A 22070-nucleotide genomic window follows, 5' to 3' on the forward strand; every position below is an offset into this window, starting at 1 on the left:
CGATCAATTGCGGGCTTTAACCTCAGCACCTTCTGTGTTATGCAACTGATACAAATCTTTCACTTCAGCACGCCTTTGCCCCGCTATGCTGGGACTTGTCCATTCAGTCCTGCACCCCACCCCTGAATAAGCACATTCCCTTCCCTTTCCCGTGGTCTTGATGTCCCCAACGTCCTTCCACCCTGCAGGTCTCTAATTGCAGCAGCAGCAAAATGCAATAAATCTCAAGGGAGGGGATGGAGGAGACAAGCCAGAGCGAGGACTTTCTGTTTCCTGCTTCTCTGGGATAAGGTACAGGAGACATTTTTACGGGGTGGGAGATCGGCAGAGCTTGGCATGCTTAGCAATGATCCGCACCATACAATTAAAGCACATTCAATGCTTGTTTAAAACACATAGCTTCCCCCAAGAATCACGGGAACTGTGGTTTGTTGTGAGTGCTGGGCATTGGAGCTATATGAGGGGGGAACTAGTCCCCCAAATTCCTTGGGGGAAGTTGTGTGCTTTAAGTTGTATTGAATGTGCTTTGAATTGTTGTTGACATCCATCTGTCTCGAGAGACAATGGAGTGCACTCCAGGGGTGAAGTCAAACCTTTGGCGAATCACAGCGCCTGCTGTGGCTGCTGTAGCTGCTGCCTCCTGCGTTGTTTTTGCTGCGTTAGCAGCACAGAAGCAGGGGATTTGAACCCTGGTCTCCCAGGCCATAGTCTGACCCTCTAACCACTACACCGCACTGGCTCTTGGTGATTTTTGTGTGCCTGCTGTAGCACTTGTAATGATTTTTAATTGTGTTTTGATTGGTCCCTTCCTTTCTTATATTGCACTTCATTGCATTCCAGTTCGAATTCTGCAGAACTTTACAGAATTCAAAGGATAAATGTTCTTCTTTACAGCCTTGCCCTGGACCACCAAAATGAAGTTTGTGACCACCAGTGGTCCACAGACCATGGTTTGGGAAGCCCTGCCCTATAGTAACACAAAAGGGGGTGGGATTAAGGCTGGGAGAGCATGGCCGGTCTAGACCCATCTAAACAGGTTGTGCAAAAAGGAACTCTGAAAAGACAGATGCAAAACGACAGAAACCCAAACCCCACTTGTTCCCTGTTTTTCCCCATGGCGCCGGACAGTCAGCAGCATTTGTGCAAACTGCTTCGGAAAGTCTCCAGTTGAAGGACCTTTGGTTCTGAAAGATGCTGAGCTATGATAAACTTTTAATTGTAAGTGCTTTCGAGAACCTTTTCATATTCTTTTCGGTTTCTGTTCCTCCCGTTCGTTTTGGCTTTGGGAGTTGAGTGGAGGATGCCCTCTGAATGCCCGTCTCTGGGAATCGCAGGTGGGAAAGGTGCTCGTGCTCTGGCTTGTGGGTTTTTGTGGGAACAGGATGCTGGACTAGGTAGGCCATTGGCCTGATCCCGTAGGATTCTTCCTATATTCTTATTTGAAACTCAGCCTCCCAGCTGCTGTGCTGGAGCAGCTCAATACATCTAAGCTTTATAGCAGTGATGGGGCACCTGTAACCCGCCACAACTCCCATCATCCCTGACCATTGGCTGCGCTGCCTGGGGAGTGGAGTGAGAGTCAGAGCTTGTCAACAGCTGGAAGGCCATAGGTAGAGTGGCAGAGCATGCTTAGCATGTAGAAGGGCCATGAAATCCCCAGGCAGGGCAGGGGAGGTTCCTGTCCCAAATCCTGAAGAGGTGTAGACAATACTGAGCTCGACATACCAGTGGTCTGACATAGCTTTCCATGCATCTTAAGAGGAGATTAGCTTCTATGTTTGGCTGCTGGTTTTGTGGGAAGGGTCGCAGCAGTTTGATTTCACCCCCCAGAGACACACTCCATTGTCTTTTGAGAAAGATGGGTGCCAACCATGGACGTAGCCAGGATTTTTGTTAGGGGAGCAGGCTTTTGTTTTGGGGTGGGGAGAACCTCAGATTTGTACTGATTTTTATTGATTGGGGGGCCAGCTGTCCACCCCCGCCCCCCTTGGCTACACCCATGATGCCAACAACAACATTATTCCAGCCTTTGGCAACCTTGATACCCCCAGCTGTCTTGGACCACAGCTCTCATCTCCAAATCAGCTGGCAGGAACCATGTTGGAATATTCCAGTAAAAGCATTGCTTTAAGTGCTCAGTTAATGCAGTTTAGGAAGTTCTGTGCATACTGAAAAACGAGACTTCTGAAATAAGAGATTGTGAAACTGGAAGAAAACGATGCGGTGTGTCACGGACGACCCTGGGGTTGCAGCACTCATCTCGCTGCAAATGAGTGCCCTGCAAATGGGGCAGGGGTGGCGCTGTGGTCTAAACCACAGAGCCTAGGGCTTGCCGATCAGAAGGTCAGCAGTTCGAATCCCCATGACGGGATGAGCTCCCGTTGCTCAGTCCCTGCTCCTGCCAAACTAGCAGTTTGAAAGCACGCCAAAAAGTGCAAGCAGATAAATAGGTACCGCTCCGGTGGGAAGGTAAACAGCGTTTCCGTGCGCTGCTCTGGTTCTCCAAAAGCGGCTTAGTCATGCTGGCCACATGACCCGGAAGCTGTACACCGGCTCCCTCGGCCAATAAAGCGAGATGAGCGCCGCAACCCCAGAGTCGTCTGCGACTGGACCTAACGGTCAGGGGTCCCTTTACCTTGACCTTAATGTCCTGCAAAGACACACCGCATCGTTTTCTTCCAGTTTCACAATCTCTTATTTCAGAAGTTTTGCTTTCCAGCATGCACAGAACTTCCTAAACTGCATTAACTGAGCGCTTAAAGTCAGTGGCCTATTATCAGCCATCGCTGTCTGGCTGTCTTTGGCTTCCTGAAGCAGACAAGCAGATGAGGCTGGCTCTAGCCATGTAGACTTTTCATTTGCATTACAAATGTGGGGTAATACAAACACCAGCGTAAGCCTCACTTGTGAAGAAAGCTTACAGCCCTTTTGTTATCAAGGGGGGGGAATCTACAGTTAAGAGCTGCCTGCAGGGCAAGGGAAGTGTTTGATGAAGTCAGAGCCAAGATGACTCAGACCAGAGAGCTGTGCTACGGCAGTGTGATGAGGACGGTTTGCAAGCTCCACACCTAGATCCACCAGCACAACGTACCCAAGGAGAAACTCTGTTCTCTTGGTTGTGGTGTAGCCAGTCTGAGCCAATGTGGCGTAATGATGAGAGTGTCAAATCTAGGATCTGGGAGACCAGGGTTCAAATCCCCGCTCAGCCAGGAATCCCACTGGGTGACCTTGGGGCCAGTCGCTGCCTCTCAGCCTAACCTACCTCACAGGTATTAGCTTTCGTATCTGAAGAAGTGTGCATGCACACGAAAGCTCATACCAATAACAAACTAAGTTGGTCTCTAAGGTGCTACTGGAAGGAATTTTTTTTTATTTTGTTTCGACTACAGCAGACCAACACGGCTACCTACCTGTAACTACCTCACAAGATTGTTGTGGGGAGAGGGGCAAGTGTCAACACCAACTTGAGCTCCTTGGAGAAAAGGTGGGATATAAACGTGAAAATAAATAAAATAAATAAAAAGTCCCCATTTTCATTTATAACTCCAAGTTGCTCAAGGTTCTCTTGCTCCCCATTCTACCCTCGCAACAACTCTGTGAGGTAGGTTAGCCTGAGAGGATGGGACTGGCCCAAGGTCATCCTGTGTGCATTGCTGGGATAGCTCAGTCGGTAGAGAATGAGGCTGTTAATCTCAGGGTCATGGGTTCGAGACTCACATGGGGCGAAAGATTCCTGCATTGCAGGGGGTTGGACTAGATGTCCCTCATGATCCCTTCCAACCCTACAAGATTCTGTGATTTGAACCCTGGTCTCCCAGGTCCTAGTTCAACACTCTAACCAATACACCACGCTGGCTCTCCCTTCCACTACATCTCCCTGTTGAAAGCACCATCACTGTTTTGTCTTCTGGTAAGATGTAGAGGTGTCTTTTTTAAAAATAAAAAGTTACTGCAGACACACATGATCTTGTCTGGGGACACAAACAGTGGACTCTTTCCTCCTCCAACACAGAAATACACAAATCAGTGAATATGGAGGGTCTTCTTTTCCCAAGGGTGTTTTTCCTTTCTGCTTCCCTAATCAGGGAGATCTGGGTTGGGGAACCTCCAGTTCACCTTCTCCCATGAAGTCAAAAGTGGCACTGATTCTGCCCTCTGGACAGCCCACCTCTCCAAGCCATTGTCCTCGCTGGGCCTGTTCTGTGCTCTTTCACTTGGCTGGAATTCATCCTCGAACCGGGACAATGCCTCTTGCTCGTAGGAGTGAAGAGGTGTGTTTTGGGTGCTCAGAAACCTCTGGCTTTTCCATGGCTGTAAGTCACACCCATAGAACCCCATCCCCAAAATAGCCATGGTTTGGAGGACTCAGAAGTGTCCTCACATATCGAGTGCATAGCGTCAGATATCACAGGTTAGCCACAAACGGGAACCCACTTGTGCTGTTGAGGCAGGAAAGTCCAAGTGCAATCCCTTCCCAGCTGAGAAACACAAATTAAACAGGAGAAGGAAGGAAGCTGCTGGGATGTTTTTTTGCATGAACTGCATTGGAATGAGCGGCTGTTCATTCCAGGACCAATCCAGAAGTGATGCAGGAAATCCCTAAACAGGATCTCTCTCTCTCTCTCTCTCTCTCTCTCTCTCTCTCTCTCTTGCAAATGTTAAGAAAAGCTGCAGGACTTATGAGGGGGAGGACTGAGAGATGGCCGATTTCACTATTTGTCTGGTTAAATTCTGCACCAATCTTCTGTTTGCCCCATGGGAGGAAGCACAGTGGTACTAGCAAAATAGCTGGGCTAAATGGCAGCTGGAAGGTTGATTTAATTGGGAAACTGGCATGGAATGAAAGGGTTAAGCGCGCGCACACACACAAACACACACACACACACACAGTCCTGATTAATACCTTTGGCTGTTTTTAGCATTTTTTTTTTTAAAAAAAGCAAGATGCTGTTAATAAATTCCCCGCATCATCTCTACTCTGCCCCTCAGTTCTCATTCACTTCAACAGGGCTCCTGCAAAAAGACTTCTAAGAAATCGAGGTGTTTTTTTAAAAAAACTTCTCTGTGAATGATGCCCTGCAGATTGGGTCCACCTGCTTTCCGCTCCCTCAACCACCAGAGGCCGCTGCCTCACCTTCCCTCGTGGTACGGCCACCTCCGAGGCAGAATCCAGGCAGGCACCTACTCTGAGTAGGTCTTAAGGAAGGGGATAGAGAACCCAGGGACCTTCTAGGTGTTGCTGGACCACAACATACATCACAGAAACCCCAGCCAGCACTGCCAGTTGTCTGAGATGATGGGAGCTGGAGTTCAGTGGGACAGATGTGTGCAGGATATCACTGAAGCAATTCTTGAAGCCACCGTGTGTGCTGGTGGCCGTCACAACACTGGGTGGCAATGAGTCCCGCAGGTTAATTTAATAGGACTAGTTTCATCTGTATGTTAATTAACTCCCACTTTTATCACCAGAGGTGGAGGGTGGCTGGGCGCTCTTGAGGAGCAGGCAGGGTCATGACTGAAAGCCGCGCATGTTTATTGTTCTGAGGCTATTGTTTTGTTGCAATGAGATATTGCACTGGGCAACGGAAAAAGAAAATATAGAAGGATGCATTCCCAGCTCACAATGTCCTAAACTTTGGTTTAGGAAATGGTAAATTGCCTCCATTTCCTTTTGATACCTATTTTGAGTGTTTGGTGCAGAAGCAATGGGGTATGGACAAGGAAACGTCACGTTTTCAATCTTGCCCTTCTCCCAAAGAACTCAATCCCTTCGCAGGCTGCTTAAGACCAAAGTCACTCAGTGAACTTTATTGCAGAGTTGGGTTTTGAAAAAGACTCTGCCCACCCAGCCCATCCAAGACCAAGCAGTCAGTGCACCACCACGACTCTCCAATTATAGGTTGTGCATGTCAACGGAGGGACTTGTGGTTGATGAGAGTGCGTGCCAGCTTTTGAATTCCACAGAATTCTTCATCGGATGGAAAAGCAGCAGCAGCAGCAGCAGGCTCTTGGGTGTCTCATCAGGGATGGAGAGTTCCCACCCTCCCTGACCATTAGCCATGCTTGACTGGAGTCCATTAAACATCTGTTGGGACACCACAGACACCATCCCTGATGTATAGAGAGAGCAAAGACCATGAATCTCCCCCAGCTGACCCGATTTTAGGAGAAGTTTCTTCCTAACTCCAAATTGCACTCCTTCTGTATCTTCTCTGCATGAGGCAAAACTTTAAAAAGTCCCCCAAATGGAAACGGATCTGGGGCAAACACCTGCTATTAAAACACCTTTGCTAACCCTGGTGCCTTTCAGATGTTTTGGACCACAATCCCCATCAGTCCAAAACATCCGGACAAGAGAACATTTGGTTGGTGAGGGCTGTTAAGAGTCGAGCGTAAAGGTGACTTACCTGACAGCGTCCAAACCAAGCCAGTTCGGTGTGCAAAATCATCAAGAAGATGCCGAGAAGGGCTATGCCCAGCGCCCAGCCAGCCAGCTTCTTCTCTTCCCCCAGCAAAACTTTCCTGCCTCGGAGGCGCCGCAGGTTGTCGCCGGGCTCTCCAGGGATGGGCAGCACCGTGGTCTCCGCCGGGTCTTCCTTGCTCTGCATCTCTTGCGCGCTGCCAGTGACGGACGAGCGCTTGGCCGCCGAGGTTGGGAGGCAGGGGCTGAAGACCCCCTGGGCAGCCCCCCATCCCTGCCTCTTGAGCAGCCAGCAGGCAGCCAGGGCGAAAGAGGGGGGCGGTGGGGGTATTATGGGGCGGTGGCACCTGCTGGCGCTCCGGGGTGGCCGGGAAAGGAAGAGGGTGGAAGAAACAAAAAAAGAAAGCAAAGCACGAGCGACGTGTGGGGAAAGCGAGAACAAGAAGGAAGGCGAGCTGGAAGGTCCGGAGAAGAAAGAGAAAGTGAAGAGCGTGGGTTTAAAAAAAAAATAAATTAAAAAATGGAAGGAAGGAGGCCAGAAGAAGAAAGAGCGCGCGGCGAAGTTCTCCAAGCGCGCGGAGCCGGTGGCAGCGATCCGGCCAAGGAAGAGGGTGGAGAGTGGAGGCAGCCCCAGAGAGCGCCGGAGGAACTGGGCAAGTAGCCGGCGGGCCGGTCTCTAGTGCTTCGTCACGGGGCAGGGCAGGGCGGGGGCTCCCCGGGGAGGGAACAACGGCGGAGGGAAGGCGGGAGGGAGGGAACCTGAGCGCCGAAGCAGCGCAAGGACGGCGCGCCAAAGGGCCGTAGCGCAGCGAAAACGCGCCTGCCTTGCGCGCAGAAGGTGCCGCCTTTAGTGCCCCCCCCCCGGTCCCGGGCATCGCCCAGCGGGTCTGGGGGTGTCCCCTGCCTCCTGCAAGCTTGGAGAGCCGCTGCCGATCCGTGTGGGCAACGCTGAGCTAGGTGGAGCAACGGCTTGACTCGGTAGAAGACAGCTTCTTGGGTTCCTGTAGGGTGGGGAGGTGTGGCTCGCTGGGGCTCAAGCACGTGGAAACTTGGTAAAGGTTTGCGATCTCTCTCTCTCTTCCTCCTCTTTCATTTACTCACCCGTAAGAGGAACCGCTGGCGCTCGACGCTGCATGACAAGCGCAATTCTGACCTCGAAACTGTCCCAACACTAACGAATAAACGGTGGCTGCCGCGGCGAAGGATGAAAGAGCTCTGCCCATGCTCAGAGGCACGCTGTTCCTGAGGAAGGCTTTAGGTGCTTGAGAGCTGAAGTGCTGCCCTTATCGAGGCAAGTTTCCCGTCGTTGTCTTTTAAGCCGACGCGGTGCTCTGAAGCTCAAAATCTCTATTACACCCCACCAGCAGCACCCTAAGAAGTTCTGTCCGGGATGCAAGGCTTAGTTCAGCCTCTGGAGGCGAGAGTACCTCTGAGATCCTGCAGAGAATATTCTTCCTACTCATGACCAAGTAGCCCGACAAGCAGAATTCAGACAACTGTTTTATAAACCCCCAATAGGCACTGATTACCAATAAAAACATATTTCAGTCTTGCACTTGCAAAGATGCCACTAGGATCATACAAGGCTGCAATCCTATAGGCAATTTATCTCAAGAGTCCCAATGAGATCAATGGCGTAACTGTATGAGGGTATGAGGCCACACCCCCCCCACATTTGCAGCTTGTGTTGGCACCTTGACTCAGCCCCTGTTCCCTTGGGTTCACTTTGGGAGGGTCTCACCTCAGATCTCACATCCAAACCAATATTTAGGAAACCATAGCTCCAGTCTTCCCATTGACATGCATGGGGGAACAGAAACAGCCATAAGTTTATGGGGTTTTCTTTTCCACAGAGGTGCATGAAACCTGCAGGTGCAGTAGCCCCCACAAGAGGGGATTAACCCTGCTAAATTTCAGAGAGGCAGATCAAGGGCCCCTGTGATAGTCACATTTAAACTTTACATTTTCATTTTTATTTATAAAATCAAAATTAAACTGGCCATAACTTTCTGTTTTTTTTCCACACAGGTACATGAAAGCTGGAGACATAGTAGGTGCACAAAAGGGGATGAACCCTGTAAATTTCCAGGCAAGTGGATCCTGGTGTTTGTGTGCTAGCCTCCTTCAAAGTTCCAAAGTATATTTAAGGAATGAATTATATATTGTACTAGCCAACTAGGCATCAGTGAGGGGATTCTTATGCTAGCCTAGGTAGGTAGGAACGAAGCAGCAATGGAGAAATTATAATTAGGTCCTAGGCATTTGCAGCAATTATTGTATTATAATAGCCTAGGTAGATACAAGCCACGGGGAACTATAAGAGCCTGGGACACACATACATGCTGGTCAACTAACCTCAGCCAAGTGCACGTGGGTCCTTGGACAGAGGGCATTTCCAGATGAATAATGGAATCTGCTTTGCAGATGAAAAACCCTTTCACCTTAAGCTCTGCCAGCCAAGGCACAGGTCTCCCACCCAGGCACCAGATGTGTGATGCCACCCAGCTTCCTTAACTACAAACCCTACAATTTTGGATCCCCTCCAATGAAGCTCTGCCAGTTCATCATTTGGACACATGGACACAGTGGGTGCTATTGCAGAGATGGGCACAGAGCCACCCGCAGGTGGACAGCAGCTCTCAGAGAGCTGGCCGCCGCCCAGGTTTGCAGCCTGGGGAAAGAGGCGAGGCACCCAAATTAGGGATTTCATAGTTAACGGAGCACACAGAATGAGAGAGCTCCAGAAGCAAGAAGTTGGGTGCCTCCATGGTTTCAACATTTTCAGCTTCGTGATGTTCTTGCTGGCTGTTTTCGGGTAGGAAGGAAAAGGACAGCCCTTTCTGTATAGACAGGTAAAGGAATTGCACTGCTGAAGAAGCATAGCTACCCAGAGGCAGAGGAGCCCCCACTTTCTGTGTGTGTCATTGTTCTGGGTGTGGCTGTGCATGGGGCAGGGGAGAGTCTATCAAGCAATAAAGAGTCACTTCATTCTTCTGTGACCTTCACATTCATTCATTCATTCATTCATGCAGAGACATACCTGTAATAGGCAGCCGGGAGGCTGCAAATAGCCATGCAGTTAGAAGCCATTGACAGGCCCATTTCAGCTTAAGGGCCACATTCCTAGAAAGTTAGAGCATGGTGCTGATAATGCCAAGGTTTCAAGTTCAATCCCCGTGTGGGACAGCTGCATATTCCTGCATTACAGGCGGTTGTATGATGATCCCCAGGGTCCCTTCCAGCTCTACAGTTCTCTGATTCTCTGATTCCCTTCTGGGCAACCTTGGAGAGGGGGAAGGGGCAAAACGTGAGCAGAGCAATGGATGTCAATTTTACCTTTTTATGGTAGGCAAGTTTCTGCACATGCACACCAACACATCCAGGGAAGCAAAGGGCATTATCAGAGTTCGAAGGTGCACCCCAACCAAGCAAAAACACCTCCAAGAGGGTGCAAAACAAAGTCAATGAAGGGTGTGGTTGACAGCATCAAGGGCCGGCTAGAGTGAGTCCTTCCTGCGCCTTTTACAACACTCCGAAATTCAAAGGTTGAAACCTTCTCCATTGTTTCTCCATGCTGGGGATAAAAACCCTGCACCTGTTGAATTGTGAGTTCATGCCTGCTTGGCAATCCTGCAGAGCAGATGGACTCCTTGTTCTTCTCCCTTGGTCCTCCTTGCCCTGTGATAACTGAAGGCAGGGGATGAGCCAATGCCTGGGATCTTCTGGAAGGCCAACAAGTTATTTCTTTCTTGGGGCTGATTTCCTCCCAGTTGCAGGTGGTTCCACTTATTTTATTTTGCTTGACATTTTAATATGTTTTGTTAGAATTCTCTAAGCCTCCTGAAGAAAGTAAAGCAGGGAAGGAAGGAGGCTGTGGAGAAGAGCTGGCCCGAGGCATTTTGAAACCAAAAATTCATCTCTCATCCATGGTCCCACATTTTAAAAAGTCATCCCTTCACTACTCAGACTCAGATTCCTGTCTTCAATGATCTCCACTCCATCACCTGAAGCTTCGTCCTGCTGCAGGGGCAGTTTGGGGTGGAGAGAATTGCTGCCTTGTTTTGTTTCTCTCATAAGGGCTTGAACAATGGTGGGATGGATGAAATTCAACAGGCGAAGCTTCCCTAAGCACTGTTTCTAGCAGCCAGGAAAACTCCACCTGTTTAACTTCCCAGTGTTGGGCACTTTCTCCAAAGATCAGCAGCCCTATCAGAAATCCTGGCTCAGGGTCACAAAAAGAATGTTGGGTGCAAGAGAGATCAGGGGAATTTCCTCCATGGGCACATGAAATTCCGGTCCAAACAGGGCTCGGACATAGGTCACACCCACACTGTACTTTTAAAGCACATGCCTTCCCCCACAAGAATCCTGGGAATTGTAGTTGCCTAGTCACAGAGCTATAATTCCCAGCACCCTGAAACTACAGTTTCTAGGTTTCTTTGGGGAATGTTATGTGCTTTAAGTGGTATAGTGTGGAATTTGACCAAAGAGGCTATTTGCAATGGAAGGAAACCCCCAAGTTTTTGCAATGGGAGGAAACCCCCCAGGTTTTGAGTTTAAGGGGCACTCCTGCACCCATGACTTCCTTTCTGCTTAATTGTGAGATTCTGCAGCCATCAGTTTTTTTTGTTTTTTGTTATCTTGTACAGCAGGGATGGGAAACTTGTGATCCTCCAGATATTAACAGATTCCATTTCTCTGCAGCCCATTCAACATGGCCAGAGGTCAAGGATGATGGGAGTTGTAGTTCAAAAACAGGTGAAAGGCCACAGGCTCCCTATCCTTGTAGTATGTCCCCACTGTGAAAGGACGTGAGGATCCAGAATTGGCCTCCACATTCACTTACAGACTCACGGTTAGGACCGTGTTCATGGAAGACAATCTTTCTCGGCTATGAGTGATCGCCAAAGAAGAAGAATGAAGAGTTAGGCCACTGGTTCTAGTCGAGTACTATTTGTTCTGGTCAGTAGTGGCTCTCCAAAGATCACAGTGGAGCAGGGATTTGAGCCCAGTCCTAGTTCAACATTTATCCTCTGACTATACTGACAATATTTCAGGATTGTTCAAAGGGTTACCATGATTTGTCTTTTCTGGTTTTGTAGTTCTTTATTAGCTTGTGCAGTCCCACACAGCCTAAGGCAGAGCTTTCCAAACTGAGTGTCACGACACTTTAGTGTGTCGGCTGCAGTGTGTAGGTGTGTCATGCAGACGTGTCATGCGCTCCTCCTGGGGCTGGAAAAGGGGTTTCTTTAACCTTCGGTTTGCTAGTAAAACTGAAGTATTGCGTCACGAAATGATGCATGTCAAAAAAGCGTGTCACCAGCATGAAAAGTTTGGAAAGCTCCGCCCTAAGGTGATTACAATCACAAATGACATCCAGTAGCGAAAATTACATTTAGGTAAATTAAGAAAACAGGGCGGTAAATTCAGAGCTGAGAAATGCAACAGGATGGAGGCCGTGGCAGGATTTAAGCTGTGTCCAAGCTTCACTGGGATTTAGCCCCAGCACATAGTTGCAATACGAGTACTCGGCCCCGGAGCACAGGATTGCAGCTAACGTCTTATAGGTGTTATTTCTAAATCATATGTAGCCGGAGCACACAGTGTAGCGATAGCAGTCGACACCTCTGAACATGTGCAGAGTGCTTTTCGCTGACCGCTCTGAGCAAACACAGGCCGTTCCCTCAGATACGCAACTAAAATTGTGGCATTTCCCTCCCTCTCCTTTCTTTGGTTGTGCGAGGGAGGGAGGTAATCTGCCTCAGTCATGGTGAGTCAGATACCATTGGGTGGATTTCCTAGTCCAGACTGCAAAGCCACAAACTGCAGCAGTGTATGAGAAAGGGGCTATTTTGCTGGGGCTAATTCGGGTTGGCAGCACTGGAGCTTTCAAGAAGTAAGAGGCAGAAGTGCTTCTTCCTGCTGGGCCTTCCACTTCCTGGATGCTGTTCTTGAAGCCAGGCGGGGACCTAAAGTCGCCTTTTCCTCATTGGGTTAGAAATTCCTTGATTCCTGTGGAATAGCAGGTACTCTGATGTGCCCGTTGGCACAGGGGAGGTGAGCCTTGGAGGCAGGTCTTGAGGGCAAATGCTCATTCACGGGGCTAAATATGAGCCAAGATGGCCAGAAGATCTACCTACCTTCAATAGCGGGCATAGAAGCTCAGCACTTGCCCTTTAGTACTGCTGCGGGGAGATGAACAGAATTGCACCTGTGGGAACACAATTGCTCGTGGGAAAGGGAGCCTCATCTTCCTTCACCTCTGGGTCCTGGGAAGGAATTATCATAGCACAATCATTCTTCAGTGCTGGGCTCAACCCTGGAAGATATTTTTAAAAAAATAATCCAAGGAAACGCAGTGCTTCTGAGCATGTGAAAAGTGTGTGACTATGCACAACCGATTCCCTTGTAAACAGAGGCACAGAATTACAGGCTTGGGCTTCCAGATTGAAGTGTGACTTCCAGGGAGATATATACTGTATATGTTTTTATTTTGGAGTCTCTCAACAGACGAAGAAGCAAACTCCAAGCGATCTGAGAGGAGCTGGAGAAATGGGTGTGAGTGGGGTTACATTCGCCAGCCTGAAGAAAAGGCCTTGCCACAACCACATGGCAAAGTGTGAGTCAGTTGTGTTGGCTGTAAGTTTAGCCTTGAGCTGTTTATTAATAATCGTTCATACAAGACCGGGGAAGTGCTTTGTGAGGCTTTGCCAGACTTGTTAATCACCCTCGTGATGACAGCTGTCTGAAGTGAGTCATTATCATTATTATTATTCCCGTTTTACAGAAAAGAAACTGAGGTGCCGGACAAGAGTGACCACAGTGCGTTGGAAGCCAGCGATTTCCCAGGGAGAACCCAACTTCCCTCCAGAGCTCTCCTAACATGAAATCCTATTGCGGATTAGCTATTACATAACTATGTTCCATACATACTGTCATGTTCAGACAGTATGGGCATGATATTGAGGCAGGTAGAGCTGTGCACAGCACATTGGGATATAAAAAAAGCAAAAATAAATAAACTCCTCTCTACACCCTCAACAAACTACAGCTCCCAGAATTCTTGGGAGGAAAGCACAGCTGTTAAAAGCGTGCTTAAAATAGTGTTTAAAATGTATCGTGTGAATGTAGCCAAAGGGTATCAGAGGAAGAATCAGAAGGGAAGGAGGCAACTCATCAGCCTGTAGTCTTGCAGCTCAGCCAGGGTTCAGACGTGTTATATATCACCTGGGCAATGGGGGGCTAGCAAAAGGTAGTTACAGTCGTACCTTGGTTCTCGAATTGAATCCATTCCAGAAGTCCATTTGACTTCTGAAAATGTTCGGAAACCAAGGCACAGCTTCCGATTGGCTGCACGAGCTTCCTGCACTCAATCGGAAGCCGCGCCGGACGTTCGGCTTCCAAAATAATTCACAAACCAAAACACTCACTTCCGGGTTTGTGGTGTTCGGGAGCCAAAACGTTAGACTCACAAGGCTTTTGAAAACCAAGGTACAACTGTATTTGGAGAGTCTCTCTCAAGTGCCAACCGATCTCTGTTCCAGCTGCATGCCAGCAATGCCGCCCCATCAATCCAAGTTGACAACGGAGTCTTGAGGGCTGCTCAGATAGGATGATTTAGGTGCATAGCTAAGATGTTCAGAGTGTACACTCCTCCCTGCAAAAAAAGTGATGCACAACTACTTATTTAAATTTTTTGTAGATACATGCACCAGACAGGCAGGCTTGGCTTTGTCTGATTTGGAACGCAAACGGTGGCTAATCCAGTTTTATCCTTGAAAAATGTATGAACTTTGAGCCTTTTCCCTTAGAAAAGGCATTTTTATTTCAGCAGTCTTTTTGTCTGTAAATTTAGATTGTGCCGCCACCCAATTTTACTGTTCTTTCTGTGTTAACGTCTAGACTGGCTACAGAGCTGCTTGTAGTTAATTGGTTATCTGTATTGTTTTCTTGTGACTACTTTTTAAACCTATGCTGGTCCCTGCTCTGAGTACACCAGCAGAAAAGCTAGACAGAAAATACTATTACAGTAATGAAATAATAATCAAGAGATGTAGCTCAGTTGGTAAAGCACAAGGCTCTTTATCTCCGGGTCATGTGTTTGAGCCCGAAGTTGGGCAAAAGATTTCTGCATTGCAGGAATGTATACAGGATGATCACCACTCATGAGTACATTAGTATAAAAGCAGGATCGAAATAATTTATTGCTGTTGATTTAAATCTTTGCTGGCAGCTGCTCTGGGCTATATCTAGGGCTTGTGCATTATTCAGAGTAGACCCGTTGAAATTAATGGACATGACTAATGGGCTTCAATGAATCAAATAAATAAATAATAATAACAATTTACGTCCTTTAATTTCAATGGATTTTCTTCTTCAAGTAGAACTTAGGTAACAACCCGCTAGGTTCATCAGTAGACAAGTAGGATGGAAATTGTTTATTTTTTATTATTATTTCGTTCATTATAGCCTTGCAAATAAGTGTACCAAAGCTACTAGCCTGCAAGGAATATTACTGACCAGCTGAGGGCTGGCACAGGGGAGATGGAGTGCTCTGTCCCTCCTTCAGCAGCTGTCTGCATTTCTAAGCCAGACCCTCCAAGTGTCCCTATTTTCCAGGGCCGTCCCTGATTTAGAGAAGCCATCCTGGTTTCTAATTTGATCCTGGAATGTCCCACTTTTCCTTAGGATGTCCCTATTTTCATTGGAGAAATGTTGGAGTTATCCTACCCCCGAGCCATCTGAAGGCAATCCTGTATAGGGAAGTTTTTTTAAAAAAAAGTTTCATGTTTTATTATGTTTTATATATGTTGGAAGCTGCCCAGAGTGGCTGGGGCAACCCAGTAAGATGTGTGGGGTATAAATAGTAAAATTATCATTATGGAACCGGACGTCCCTGTTTTCATTGGAGAAATGTTGGAGGGTATGCTTAGCTGGGCTTTCCCACACCCATTTAGTTTCTATGCTTAGTACAGGGAAGTATGGAGCAACTTGACCAAACTTCCCTTGCTCTCTCACTCACTCATCCCAATAGAATTCTGTTTGTGATTCCTTCTCGCCTATGGCTACCAGGCAAGGCCTTAACACAGAAGGCATTCTTACTGAACGGCCTTCCTAGAGTTTGATATCCAGCAGGGATGGAGCCATGTGACTTGCTTCACACCTGGGGTTGGCCATTCACCGCATCGTGTACCCTGCTCCTCTCCCTGCCATGGCGCCACCCAACCATCCCAACTTTGGGCGTTGCCTTTTGCCTGACGCAATGGGTTGGATGCCACTCCAGTGAGTCATCAATCGCACATCCTGGAGGGTTTGGGTATTTATTTATTTTTAGGGATCCCATCAAAGGAGAACCCGGGGGGACAGACCCAGCTTGCCAGCAAGGAATGTCCCTCCTCTGTTGAAATTTGAGGGGTCAGAAGTGGTTGAGAAATGACAGTGAAGAGCCAAACTCAGCAGCTGGGCGACTTTCAAATGCAGCCACCTGCAATTTCCGCAAGGCCCCCGCTGAAGTGCTCTCTGTGATCCGCCTGTGTGACCCAGAGGAAGTGCCATTTTGGCACCTGGCAAAGGTGAGAAGGCAGCATCTCTGAGTGTGGCTGAATCAATATCCTTCAACAATCAGAGGGCCTTTCCTTCTGCCTTGGCCGCTTGCCTTTCTGCTTGGCTTTGCAGTCTAGTTGAAATAACTAAAGGGCATTCTGTGATTAGAAAGGGAGGTTGCCCTCCACCAAGCTGGACAATAGGTAACTTTCTGTGGGTAAGGTGACCCAAATAAGGGACACACAGCATCTTGATTCCAAAGGAGGACAGCCGTCTGGGAAGCTTGCAGTGCTGGGGGATGAATTTTGAAATTTCACTTTTAATATACTTTGAGAGGTGAAATCAGACATTTTAGTGAAGTGCCTTCCTATTTATTTTGCATGTTCCGATAGGTGGAGTATGGGCATTGTGCCTTGGCATTCAACAGACATTCCAGAGCTGATATCTTAGGCCCTCTTGCCTGCTCACAGGAAGTCCTAACCCTACATTAAAAAGAGCCTATTTGGTAAATATGTAGAAAGTGTTCCATGCTCTGGTTTTTATTTTTATTTTTAAGTGCAGGCTGTTTCTCCCTTAGGACTGAGTAGGTATCTCTCTGTTCATTTTAATGCATTGCATTTATGCATTGCCTTCTAGGAAACACCTCAAAGCAATTTAACAACAAAAAACAATTTCATAAAATAATAATAATAAAATCCAATAGGAACACAGACTGGGATTTATTAAAAAAAACACCACACCTCTACTTAAAGCACATGTTGAAAAAGAAGGTCTTTCATAGGTGCCCAAAAGACAAACAAGTGCAAATATATTGTAGAGACATATAACTTCCCCCTGAGATTGGGCTTTTTGTGATAATGAAAGTGGCAGGAAGATACATTGGAAAGTGTGGGACACTTGCTTTGATGCAGTGACATTTAGCCTCCCCTAAGCAACTCTGGGCGAATGCTCATTAAATCGTGAACATCGTCTAATCTCCAAGGAAACAAGTTGGGAAAACAAGCAGGTCTTCTGGAATAACTCCTAGACACCCAGGAGCACAGGGAGGGAGACACACAACCATTCAGGTATTTCCTAGCCATTTTGCCAGTTATCTCCCTAACCAAGAAATAAATAAAATAAAAAGGTGCTAGCCACCTTTGCCAGGGTCTACTGAAGAAGCCTCACAGTCATTCTGGCTCCACAAATCTTCCTATCCCCAAACCACAAACCTTGCAACATGTGTATTTCTGTTTGCACGTTGTCTCTCTCCTCAAAGGGACGCTTCAGAGCGTGCCGAGATGCAATAAACCTGGGATATCATAATCTAAACTAGCACCATAAAACACAACAATAAAAAAGTTACCGGATATAAATTAATGTTATGTAGATGCGTAGAGAGGGTAGGGAGATTTTCTATCATGATTATTACTTGTTAAATTCGTATACCTACCTTCATCTACATACATCAGGGTGAGTTCGTGACATAAAATTACAAAATGAAAACCACAAAATACCTAGTATAAATTAGAACAGCAAGTTTATGATGTACACCCCCAAGAGAGTTCATTAAAGCCAGGGGTAGTTGGTCAATATGATGCTTCTATATTGATGCCTTCCAATACGTTTGGGGCTACAATTCCCATCATCCTTCACCACTGGCCATGCTAGCTGAGGCTGAGGGGAAATGGAGTCCAACAGCTTCTGGACAAGACCACATACAGTGCCGGATTTACGTATAAGCTAAACAAGCTGCAGCTTAGGGCCCCCCTCTCTTGGGGTTCCCCAAAAAATTTAAAGGGAAAAAACCTGGATGTACATTTCCAGAATATAAGATAAAACAAATAAAATAAAACCTACATACAGCAACAGTGTTTTGTGTTGTGTAGGCTCCTATGATGTAAGTAACGGCCCCCGCCTGCTAGCCTGGTCCCTAAAATATCACTGGTTTGCTCATTTCTATATATAGGGTGAGGGACGCGGGTGGCGTTGTGGGTTAAACCACAGAGCCTAGGACTTGCCGATCGAAAGGTCGGCGGTTCGAATCCCCGCGGTGGGGTGAGCTCCCGTCGTTTGGTCCCAGCTCCTGCCCACCTAGCAGTTCGAAAGCACCCTTAAGTGCAAGTAGATAAATAGGTACCACTTTATAGCGGGAAGGTAAACGGCGTTTCCGTGTGCGGCGCTGGTGCTGGCTCGCCAGTTGCAGCTTAGTAACGTTGGCCACGTGACCCGGAAGTGTCTTCGGACAGCGCCGGCTCCCGGCCTCTTGAGCGAGATGAGCGCACAACCCCAGAGTCGGTCACGACTGGCCCTGATGAGCAGGGGTACCTTTACCTTTTTATATATAGGGTGCCTACATTATGCATGGACTGTTATGTGCAAATGGCTTTAGATACCTATTAGGTCCATAAATTACCATATAGCATATGTTCAACACAAAAACAGCGGTAATTTGCTGTTGACAAAGGACAGCTGGACATATAAAGGGCCCCATTACCTTCAGTAGCTTAGGGCCTCATCATACCTAAATCCAGCCCTGATAGTGGCCTTTGTGAAACCTAATACAGTGGTACCTCAGGTTAAGAACTTAATTCATTCTGGAGGTCCGTTCTTAACCTGAAACTGTTCTTAACCTGAGGTGCCACTTTAGCTAATGGGGCCTCCTGTTGCCGCCATGCCACTGCTGTGCAATTTCTGTTCTCATCCTGAAGCAAAGTTCTTAACCCAAGGTACTATTTCTGGGTTAGCGGAGTCTGTAACCTGAAGCGTCTGTAACCCGAGGTACCACTGTAGTGATGTTTTCTGCAACCTGTAGGATGCAGTCACAGAGGATGCTTGTGAAGCAGAGGGCTATCGATGGCTTCTAGCTGGGATGGCTCTATTCGGCCTCCACAGGTGGAGGCAGCTTTGCTTCTGAAAATCTGTGGCTGGAAACGACAGGAGGGGAAAGTGGTCTTGCACTCGGGTGCTGCTTGAAGGTTTCCCTCAGGCCTCTGGGTGGCCACAGTGAGAGTCGGATGCTGGACTCAATGGGCCGTTGGACTGGTGCATCAGGGCTGTTCTGAAGTCCTGAGGTTCAACCCACAAGCCCTTGCAAAAAATAGTGCTTTGGTGTCATAACATTTCAGAATGTTCTTAATAGACCTCCAAATGCCTCTTGGAGCCAGCGATGAAACACAGGGCATTTATTGCATAAGATAATCCCAGGATTCCTCTCGGCTCTGAATAATGGTGCACCAGCCATGGAGAAGGAGAGAAATTATGATTCATAGAAGGGGCCATTATGACACACAAGTGCTATTTCTGTGATGGGCGGGGAAGCCACCGGAAGTTGCCGTCTTGGCTTGTCCTGGAAAGATTGAGAGTTTCAGCCCCTGGATGAGAGGAGTTCCCTGGAATGAAAGCACAGATGTAATAAGATCTAACCAGCTCCTCCTTTGAGTTTGTCAGAGTCAGTTACTTGCCAGGGTGATCCCAGTACAGTGGGCTGGGCATTCAGAAATGGATCCAGGAGAGAACAAGCTTTGGGCTATGGTCTGAAGGAAGAGAAGGAAGGAAACAGAAGTGAATTCAACAGATCAAAAACAAATGGAGGTCGGCTACCCACCAAGAGGTATAGTGCCATGGCCGTTTTGGGTGGCCGGATTTGAGCATCCTGAAATGGTGTCACTGATTTATACTTATAGATTTTTCCCCTGACCAAATTTATGTATCTGTTTATTTACTGGCTGCCCCATGGCATAAATTCTCTGGGCGGCTTATGAAATGCTGGAGATTGTAAAAAAGGCGGGGATTCTTAGGAGGATAGGCAGGGTTTAAGAAGAAGAATTATTTCAGAAGGTGTGGCTTACTTGAAATTTCACTTTCCCACCCTTTCCAAAATAAATGGGAATGGCACTACCCACTGATATCAGGACATGCACCTTCGCTGTATTTTCCCCCAGCACTTCCTAAAACTGTTTTTGTTTAGGCAAGACTCGTCCCCAGACATGCAATTTTGTTGTGCATATTTTGTGCTAAGAACTGTGCAGTCACGGGGGTGGGTACAATTCTTGTTTGTGTAAACAGCAGTTTATTTTTTGTTTGTCTATGTATTTCTATGTTTTTTATTTTGCTTTTTTTCTTTTTGTATTTATAAAACTCAATAAAAAAAGAATTGCTGATTTTTCGTACGCTTTGATACATTTCATCTCTGTTTGTTTTTATAAAGTTGCAGGTTACTGGCATTTTCAAATAAATATTTTCTATTTTATGTAAACCGCTTAGAGGTGGAGGACTTGAATCTCCAGGTGGGCACTATAGATAAGGCACACTTGCCCACCTGCCAGCAAATCACAGCATAGATACAGTACTCTGCAAGGTCTGCCCTCCTCCCCTCTCCCAATTAACCTCCATCTCCAGGACACACTCCCGTGACATCTCCAAGGCCTGCCCCTCTGTTTCATGTTTGGCTCTTGAGATCTCAGGGTCTTGGATGATCTTGATCTGGAAACCCTGAACAGCAGATCTCTGAATTTCAAAATCAGGAGTGAAGTTTTGCATGACCCCAAATCAAAGCAACATCACCTGCTAATGTCTCCAGGTCACGCAACGTCCAGAACCAGGACAGCCATCCTAACCACACACACACACACACACACACACACACACACACACACACGTGGATTGCTTGGAAATTTCTGGGGATCTTAGTCGAACTTTAGAACTTTCTTCTTCTTTTTTTGATAACTACAGTGGTACCTCGGGTTAAGTACTTAATTCGTTGCGGAGGTCCGTACTTAACCTGAAACTGTTCTTAACCTGAAGCACCACTTTAGCTAATGGGGCCTCCTGCTGCTGCCGCGCCTCCGCTTCGCAATTTCTGTTCTAATCCTGAAGCAAAGTTCTTAACCTGAAGCACTATTTCTGGGTTAGCGGAGTCTGTAACCTGAAGCGTATGTAACCCGAGGTACCACTGTATATAGTCTTCCCCTTAACTGATAATTTGTTTGGGGGAAAGACTGCACAAGCAAGCTATTATGAAAATAATATCTAGGCCTATGTAGACAAGTCTATCCAGACATGAAGTTGGCAGGTTTGCAATCTAATTTGATGCAGGTTTAGGCTGTGAATTAGGAGGTCAAGCCAACTTCTGAAAAGCCCAAATTGTGAGATTTAGGTCAACCTCACAAACAATTCTTTTAAAAACAAGAAACCCGCAAGCACGTATGATTGCTATTTTTAGTCGAAAAGAGGGAGGGAAAAAGAAGAACTAAATTTGCCCAGATTTCCTGCCTCTGTGCCTAGTGGTGATTCTTCCCATGCAACTTGAGGTGACGCAAGTGACAAGATACCCATTTGATTTCAGTTTATCTTGCTGCCTGCAGGTTTCATGGGTGCCAGATAGGTACTGGCGACAAAATTCATGATCTTCATGCTGCCCTGCTTTTAAGAAAGGATCAATAGATTTAGATCTTTGTGAGTTTGCAACATTTGCAAAAAAAAATTACTCTGCAAATGCTTGCTTCAGCTGTCAGATTTCAAAACTCGGAGATTCTAGGCAAATCTGATCTGTGTTTTGCAATTTTATCTCAACGTGCAAATGAACTTGAGACAGGAAAGAGTGGCACTTTGCTCTTTTGAAGGTGACTCGGAAACTTAAACTAACGGAGAAAGCGGTTGCTAGACTGGTGGCTGGGAGCGGCCGCTGGTCCTGAAGGATCTACATCAGCCCCCAGTATGTTTCCAAACACAATTCAAAGAGCTGGTGTTGACTTTTAAGGCCCTAAATGGCTTCGGCCCTGTATACCTGAAGGAGTATCTCATACCTTCCAACATTTCTCCAATGAAAATAGTGACGTCCCATTCCATAATGATAATTTTACTGTTTATACCCCACACATCTTACTGGGTTGCCCCAACCACTCTGGGCAGCTTCCAACATATATAAAAACATAATAAAACATTAAACATTTTTTAAAACTTCCCTATACAGGATTCCCTTCAGATGACCCAGGGCTCAGAAAACTCCATACCCTCCAACGTTTCTCCAATGAAAATAGGGACATCCTAAGGAAAAGTGGGACATTCTGGGATCAAATCAGAAATTGGGATGGCTTCTCTAAATCAGGGACGTCCCTGGAAAATG

The 22070-nt window shown here is 47.1% G+C and overlaps 1 protein-coding gene across 1 annotated transcript in view; it reads right to left on the minus strand.

The window, feature by feature from the left end:
* KCNN4 (potassium calcium-activated channel subfamily N member 4) overlaps window positions 1–7155 on the minus strand; it is a 45770-nt gene extending 38615 nt beyond the window's left edge. Inside the window, exon 1 of the mRNA XM_053398148.1 lies at window positions 6408–7155. Coding sequence (XP_053254123.1) covers window positions 6408–6608 — 201 coding nt within the window. The 5' untranslated portion in view covers window positions 6609–7155. The remainder of the gene's footprint in view (window positions 1–6407) is intronic.
* Window positions 7156–22070: the final 14915 nt, after the last annotated feature.

The sequence above is a fragment of the Podarcis raffonei genome, chromosome 8 (genome assembly GCF_027172205.1).
Source record: "Podarcis raffonei isolate rPodRaf1 chromosome 8, rPodRaf1.pri, whole genome shotgun sequence".
Lineage (NCBI taxonomy): Eukaryota > Metazoa > Chordata > Lepidosauria > Squamata > Lacertidae > Podarcis > Podarcis raffonei.